The 8,358-nt window shown below is 39.4% G+C and overlaps 1 protein-coding gene across 8 annotated transcripts in view; it reads right to left on the minus strand.

Moving 5' to 3' along the window:
* The window catches only part of NSUN6 (NOP2/Sun RNA methyltransferase 6), a 59,136-nt gene that overhangs the window by 50,262 nt on the left and 516 nt on the right, over nt 1–8,358 (minus strand). The window contains exons 1-5 of one of the 8 annotated variants that reach the window (XM_048837972.2): nt 8,051–8,167; nt 4,678–4,777; nt 3,515–3,670; nt 2,023–2,102; nt 581–735 (exon numbers count right to left, since the gene is read on the minus strand). In XM_048837972.2, the coding sequence (XP_048693929.1) occupies nt 581–735; nt 2,023–2,102; nt 3,515–3,670; nt 4,678–4,752 (466 nt within the window). In that variant the 5' untranslated portion in view covers nt 4,753–4,777; nt 8,051–8,167. The other 7 variants (XM_048837975.2, XM_048837973.2, XM_048837978.2 and 4 more) reach the window with 7 other exon arrangements.

Raw genomic sequence — 8,358 nt, forward strand, 5'->3', positions numbered from 1 at the left:
CATGAAGTCAATGTGTCTTTGTTTGCCATTTTTTCAAAAGCTAACAGCTCCTACTTTAGTGGCCACTAACTACACAGAGGTATCAATCATGTGCCCCATATTTCCCCTTGGTTAGATTGGGAAGTTACTAAATTGAACGTGCTTTTCTTAGGCAGTATTAAGGGTAAATACTGACTTTAATAGCAACTACTGAAGCTTATTAGAAAATCTACAAAATTAATCTCTCCAGTATACACCAAAATGACATAACTTTTCAGTTTGGTCAGGTTATGTCTCACTTGAAAACATCTGATCTTTGTTAAAAAACCCTCTTTTTCAAGTCAAAAGAAGAAGAATGTAAAAATATCAATGACAGACAATCCTGCTGTTAAGAAATTGAAGTCTCTAAAAAGGAGAGAGAACTGAAAGCAGCACAGAAGAGGAGAGGTAGCATGCACCATTTTGTTATAAGTATTGCACAAGAAAAATCATGAAAGTTTTACAAACAAAAACAAAGTAAAATAGATACTAGATGTCAACTGGAATGGATGGTTGCTTCCCCCCCCCTAAATCCTACTGGAATATATTAGAGAACCCTTACATTTTGAAGCAGATATGATTCCTGGAACAAAGACATGCGCTCCTCGTAGCACTGAATTCCCACACTGGGCTCCAACAATGACTTCAGATGATTGCTTTTGTAGATCCTTCCTGAGGATACGAAGTGTAATTTCATTACAAAAACCTGCTGACAGTCTATTTTAGAAAAAAAGTCAGTTCATACATGCTGTTTGAGAAAGGGTGATGGATAAATATGCACCTACTGTATATCAAACTTACAAGATGCAGTTCAGTCCTGTTAAAAGTAAAGAATAAAACCAAGTGGCAGTCCTTGGAAAAATGCAGATTCAGCCCCAAAACTGCTGCTGCCAAAAATCTGATACAAATATACAAAATCAAGTTGTTAACAGATGTGAAAATCATTCTTCTCCACTTTCTCTGCCAGTAACAACTTAGTGTTCAACCAGGATGGTCAAAAAGTGATCTTTTAAATTTAATAACTGCCATAAATCTTTATTACAACAAACATTTGAACACGATGCAGGGAATTTTGCTGGTAGCTACTGTATCCAGATTGGTGATAAGGAAAGTAATGGCTCAGACTTGTCAAGGACAAGTACAAATAGTGGATTATTTAGAGATTGGTACATCAAAGGAGGATTTAAGATCAGTGCAGGACAACAAATAATAAAGTACTGTCCAACACTGTAAAAGAGAGACAGCAAATACCAGAATACAATGTACAGTTTGTACACACTAGTATTGTTTATGATCCCTATAATTTAAAAGCCCACTTGACAGAGTCTTGGTAAACTCAAAATTGACAATTGTGTGTAATTTTGAAGCCTCGTTGTAAGAAAGCTCATTTAGATTATCCTTCTAACTGTGAAGTTAAATTAAGCAATGAAAAAACTTCCAAGAGTGGAAACAATGAGGGAACACTAAGTTGTCTAAAATGAAAAACAGAAAAAAAAACAGCTTAAGTATGAATACTGTAGGACATCAGCATAGGGGAATAAACGTGACCCTGGAATTCCTGTTTAACATTATCATTTATGCTACCTTCCCTAAATACACTCATGTGAGTCTTGTACATGCAAATGTTCTAACGGAGGAATATTGTGCACTACTGCAAGACCCTATACTTTGAAGTCCTGCCAAAGTCCCTAGTCCTTCAGCAGAGATAATCTACCTCCTCCTAACATACTCTGCCACACAGCAATTGCTGTAGGGAAAACTAATATGAAGTCCATTATCATAAATGGAGAAAGAAAAGATTATGGTCTTTTAAAATATAACAAAATTCCGAGGGAGTTTGAAAGATCAAAAATTTATGTTATCTAGGACAAGTACTGCATATTTTGGCTTAAAAAACACTTGCAACTTTTTAACAGTGTCTAAGTTATCAAAAATGGGTTAATGTAAAACCTGTTGTGAAACTCAGTAACACAAATTAGTTGTTAAAGTCTGAAAATTACAAACCTGGGTCCAATGACAGGAATAAGTAAGATGTCCTGGAGTTCTGGATGCCGAAGAACTGGAACACTAAGACCTTTAAACTGCTGTTGAATTTTTTTAAAAATAAAAGAACATTAACAAACAACAATGCTTTAAAAAGTACTTTATTGTACTTGGAATTAATTATTTTTCAGTTCACACTTTATATCTATGAATGGTAGAATCTCTTTAATTGATGAGAAGCTGGGAAATCCGACATTAGGAAATGCTGTATATTATAAATACTCAAGCTAAAACACAGAGATAAATAAGTACATTCAGAAATGCCAAGACCACACTAGGAGTCATTGACAAGATTCATTTCTCTGTATCTGTGTTTTTACCAAAGCATTTCCCCTTACAAAGCAAAAAAATTGACTAAAATACCAGTTCCAGATTCCTAGAACAAGCTGTATGATAAAACAAGCATAACTCATTACCGTCCTAGCAAATAGTTAGAGTAGCGCCAACTGCTTTCACATTACAGAAATGTCTTGGCCCCGTCATGCAGTTGCTGTCTGTAAACCCACCAACATCAATAATTTATTTATAGAAGAACCGGATCTCCTCAGAAAGACTGAAGAGATATGGTAGGATTTCTAAACCATTTACTTTCAGACTTTCTGGCTTACAATTAATTATCTCTGTCAGATAAAGACAGTCATAAAATAAATAGAACAAAAAAAAAATCAAAAAATTAACTAAACGTCAAAGCATTTTGTTACACCATCAGGCAGGAATCGCTCAAGTTATTTGGATACTCTGTTTCTTTCAATTTCACAGACTTCTTAAATAAGACACTGCAACATCAGTTCATTTTTCTGTCACCTTTTATTAAAAGCAAGCTCTATACTTGTTGCATATATCTTCTCAGACTACTAGTTTCTATTTCTGTTGTCTTGTCTAGATTGCAGTGCCTTCCTTCTACGTTTGTAAAGCATTTAGCACAAAGGGGCCAAGCCAAAATCCTAATTAGGGTCTACAGGTGCTATTATAATACAAATAATCCATGAGTATTATATGGTCCTTATTTATAGATTTTAAATTTCTGAAGGAATGTGCACGTTTCGAAAATGCAAAGAAAGAAATTCTCTGACTCAATCGCTGGTATTTTTTATTAGACCTTATCTACAATAAAACTCAAGTTCTTTAGAACTTTGCAAAAAAAAAACCAAACATGTCTTTTCTCCTGTTGATGAAAGCACATTTGGTTTAGGGCACTATGAGTATTTTTAACTTCCTTTAATGTATCAGATATTGATTAGTATTGGACTTAACTCACAGACTCTACCTATGTTTCCATTTGACTCTGAAAGTGCTAATAGGATTTTCATCCCGGCACCAAACTGAAAGTAGGCATACTCATCAAGTTTAGGAATTGTTTCCATTATTTGAAAAAAGGCTCTTGCAATCAGCTAGAAAACCAGAAATCTTGTAGCTATCTTTAGTGATAACCAGGACACAAAACTGCACAAACCTTGTGGATCTCTTCAAACAGCAGATTTTTCACTTGTTTCACTGAAGCCAAATGAGTGTTAACTCTAACAGTTGTGAAAGCTGGAGGATGAGATAGACAATTTAATAGAGATTCATATTTCCTCTCTGCTTCCAGTGTGCCTAAAGCACTTATGAGCTAAAAGAAAAAAAGATATATATTAGTAATAAACAGCTTCAGGCAGTAGTGCTTGTTGTAGTCAAAAAGTTTAAATCAACCATTATTTTGTGTATGTCATGTAATAGACCCTCAGACGCATATGCAGCTCCCACTGACTTCAGTGAGAATCACATACGCACACTTGAGATCAGTCTGGCTGCTGAAAAGACCAGTCTATTTATTGAGCAAGAGTATTCTAAACAAACTGATATTGGAACAGGCATTAGAATTAATCTTAATTGATTTGATATTGCTCTATTAAGTGGCATTCCTAGCTTGCTGTACAAAGCAACAAGTATACAGAGACAAAAAAAGCAGACTGCGACTCAAAGTTGTGATGAGTTTGTGTGATGGATGAAGATGGCTTGAAAAAAAATGTTTTTTTTTTTTTTTTACAATAGAAATTCAGGTAGTTTGTCTAATCTGTGGGAGGTGGTGGGCTTTTTTTTCTTTTTGATGGGGGGATGGTGGTAGTGATAATTGTTCTTGGAAGACTTTAAAGAAGACTAGATTGTGATACCTCAAGATGAGTTTTCTTGGAACTTATTAATTAAACATTTATTAACAGTATATTCAGTTTATTAAAAGTCCCAAAAAGTTTAAAAACAAATTTTCGTATTATACCTATATTCATACTTTTAGAAATCACACATTAGACTAGCCCTTATAACTTCCAGATGGAATTAACAATCCTAGGCCCCAATTCTTCAATGAGCAGTGTACAGTCAGACTCCTGAATCCACACAGGACCATTGAAGTCAATGATGCTCTGCATGGAGCTCATTACAGGATCAGAGCCCTTTGCTGAAAAGATCTCTCTAACTCTAAATACTAAAGATAAATGCCTCTCACAATAAAAGTGTATCAGTAATTTCATATAAAAAATAAAGTTAAAAGAATGTAATGGCTGCACAGTTCAACATTCAACCAGTGAAAGGCAAATCTGTTTACACAGGCTGACTGGCTGAGTTACCTTTATCACATACCTCCTTATTTCTAAACACGTTCCCAAGGTATTCTTCAACTTCCGGTTGCAGTAATATTTTTGAAAAAAAAGACATTTTCCTTTATAGTGCAATAGCCTTCCTGGTAAACAACAGCAATAAACAAATTAATGTTTTCATTATTAAAGATATTTAATTTGCATAATTGCTAATTAAATAGCCAAATGAAAAGGGTTGCAAAAAAATTCAGGTTGTGTTGTGTATGATAGTTATTCAACAGTACCATAAGAAAATCTATGGGACATTAGGAGGCACATAATTAGGTGTATTGTGTGAAAAGACATTATCTCCTCCAGGTTTCTCACCAATGTGAATATTTCATCAAAACAGTAAGAAATTTTTCAAAACACTGATTTTTGATTTTTTTAAGTATTACGGCTCACAGTAAAGTGAATGGACTTGCATAAGTTACTAAAACCCAATGACAGGTTTCAGAGTAACAGCCGTGTTAGTCTGTATTCGCAAAAAGAAAAGGAGTACTTGTGGCACCTTAGAGACTAACCAATTTATTTGAGCATGAGCTTTCGTGAGCTACAGCTCACTTCATCGGATGCATACCGTGGAAACTGCAGCAGACTTTATATATACACAGAGAATATGAAACAATACCTCCTCCCACCCCACTGTCCTGCTGGTAATGGCTTATCTAAAGTGAGGTGCTCAGCCCCCCGCGGAGCCCCGCTGACCGCGGGGGGACAATGGCCGGGGGCGTGCAGCAGCGCAGGCTTCCCGGCGGAGCGGTGTCCCCTAACGCTCCGCTGCGCCCAGGGGCACTAGGATCACTTTAGATAAGCTATTACCAGCAGGACAGTGGGGTGGGAGGAGGTATTGTTTCATATTCTCTGTGTATATATAAAGTCTGCTGCAGTTTCCACGGTATGCATCCGATGAAGTGAGCTGTAGCTCACGAAAGCTCATGCTCAAATAAATTGGTTAGTCTCTAAGGTGCCACAAGTACTCCTTTTCTTTTTGTAAAACCCAATGCAACTTTTTACAAGATGTATCCCTAAGTTATGAGTTACGGTGGTGTTTGTACTGGCTAGATGGTGCAGTTGCTAATTGTATTTTAACATGTTAATTAACTATTAGAAATTGCATTTTACACAAAGACTTAATTCTAACAATCTGATTAATAAATTGGTTGCCACCATAGAGGGATCAGTGATGATAAAAAAAAATCTTCAAATTCATGTAAATTGTTTTATCACAACTACAAAGATAAGATACATGCTTTAATTGTGGGGAAGACTGGAAAGGGTTACACAGTGAATGGTTTTAAGATACCATTGTGTGATCTTTCATTCTTTCTGAACAAAGTATTAAATGTCTTCTCAATTCAAATAAATGCACATAATGATATACAACTATGTTTCTGGTATAGTGTAGTAGATGTAAATAACGGTTACATTTGATATTTTTCAAATGTTCTGTCCAAAGGTGTTTGCCAAATGTTAACTAGAAGATCTACCTTCCATTTTCCTATGCTGTACCTTTGCCCTAAAGTATGCATCAGGGACCCTCCATAACATTCTCCCCTCCCTACCCAAAGTCCAATCCAATCACCGTAGTATGTGCTTAATATATTTATTTATATTCAGCTTTCCTCAAATTTAAAAATGCCAACATGTATAACAATGAATAACTGCACTGTAGATGTCAGGGGAAAGCTAAAGGTTTGGGCAGCTGCGAAAGGAACATTTGGCACTTAGGAAAGCATCTGAGATATCTAGGGTTTTTGTTTGTGTCAAGGAAGCAGTCAAGGCTTTTGGTACAAGAAAGGTGATACATCACTTTTGGGCATGGGCAGAGGAGACTAGATTTGGTGGGAGTGTAAGAGGGAAGTTGAATTGCTCATTCCCCACTTTAGCAACCCTTGAAAGGAATGAGCAGCCTCACTGCACCCAGTCCCTGTATCTGTATCTAGCACTATGTCTCAATGTGACCAATAAGCACGCTGCCTTGATGTTTCTACTAAACTTAACCACAGTATGTATCCGATGAAGTGAGTTGTAGCTCACGAAAGCTTATGCTCAAATAAATTGGTTAGTCTCTAAGGTGCCACAAGTACTCCTTTTCTTTTAATCACCACTGAAAGTTAATGTTGCCATTTAAAGAAGTCTATTCATCATACTTCAAAATTGAAACATGACGAATAAACTTCTTTTAAAAAATAAAACTTTTTTAAAAATGCATTCTCAAAACACAGTTAAGCACCAATTTAAAACACAACTGCAATTATGAAGTAATTTATACAATAACATTACTTGTAGAACTCAGGCCTACACTTAATAGTGTTATGGTACGAACATTGTACGTAAAGATGCTGATATGAATATTTTCATGGTATAAGTGACCTAAAACTTCCAGACACATCTCCATAGAAAAGTGGCAATAAATCTTACCTGGTTTAGCATTAGGTATAGTATTTCATTATGATGTGCCATTGGCAAAATGGTTTGCTTTCACTCCCTATATGTATGGTATGGACTGCATAAACTGCCTCCAAAAACAGGCCAAAAAAGTAATGAAGGGTTCACTTAATTAACATCAAAATGTGCAGCTATAGTGAAACTGCTCCCCTATGTGACAAGACAGAAGTGTTTGTATTGCCATGTAACCAGTTACATTGATATTTTCATATTTGTTATCCCTTACAGGCTATTTGTTCAATGGCCAGGTCTTCAGGGACCTGAAGATGCATCTGGGCAACAATTTTCAGAAGTGCCTTGGTGCCCAACTCCCATTTAAATCGAGGGGGGGGGATACCTCGGTGTTTATCTGCCTCTTTAAGTGCCTAAATTTCTCAGAAAAACCCAGTGAGGAGGGAAGTGTGCGGGGCAGTTCCTCCCGTCCAGACTACGGACCGCAGGGCCCTCCCTACAGAGAGCAAGTAGGGCTCACGTACCCACACTGGCGCTACCTGGGCCGGCGTGGCTAAAGCAGCAAGGATTTTCGGTACCTACGGCTCCGGAAAGGCTGGCACAGCTCGTGCACCGGGTAACACCAGCACCGGCTAACACTGCCGCGCAGAGCGGCATCCCCCTCCCCACCCCGGTGGCTCTCAGTCGCGCCCAAACTCCGGCGGCTCTGGGGACGCCTACTCCAGACCGTGCCCCGCAGCGCCTCTGCTTAGGCCTGCCAGAGCAGCCGCAACGCCTGTCCTCCGGGCAGGAGCCGCGCCGCGCGGAGAGTCTGGGAAGGAGACGGCTCGCGGGTGAGGCGGAGGCTCCCGCCTCCCGACCGCGCTGGCCCCGCGACGCTGTTAGGGGCGTAAGGGGGGATCCTGCTGCCCCTTCAACAGTGACTACGGAGCTTCCCCCCGACAGCACTCCACGTCCTTGCACACCCGCCCTACCTTCGGCCGCAGCCCGCCTCTTCCGGGGTACGGCGGAAAACTCCGCCCCGAGCCTCCCTTGGGCTTGGTCAGCTGCGCTCATCCGCCTTCCACTGACCGTCAGGCCGGCAAAGGGTTGGGGGCTGAGGCGAGTTCTAAGCGCGGCGGGAGCTGCCCGCTTGGCCGCTCCCGCCGCCTCAGCCCTCGTCGGGGAGCGCGCGAGGGCGCCGCTCGGCTCCAGCTCACAGGAGAACGGGGCACCGGGGAGAGGGCTGGCTCCTGTGGCCACACGAGCCCCCTGAATCGCCCCTTTGGCTTCCCGGGGACAA

The sequence above is a fragment of the Caretta caretta genome, chromosome 2 (assembly GCF_965140235.1).
Source record: "Caretta caretta isolate rCarCar2 chromosome 2, rCarCar1.hap1, whole genome shotgun sequence".
Taxonomy (NCBI): domain Eukaryota; kingdom Metazoa; phylum Chordata; order Testudines; family Cheloniidae; genus Caretta; species Caretta caretta.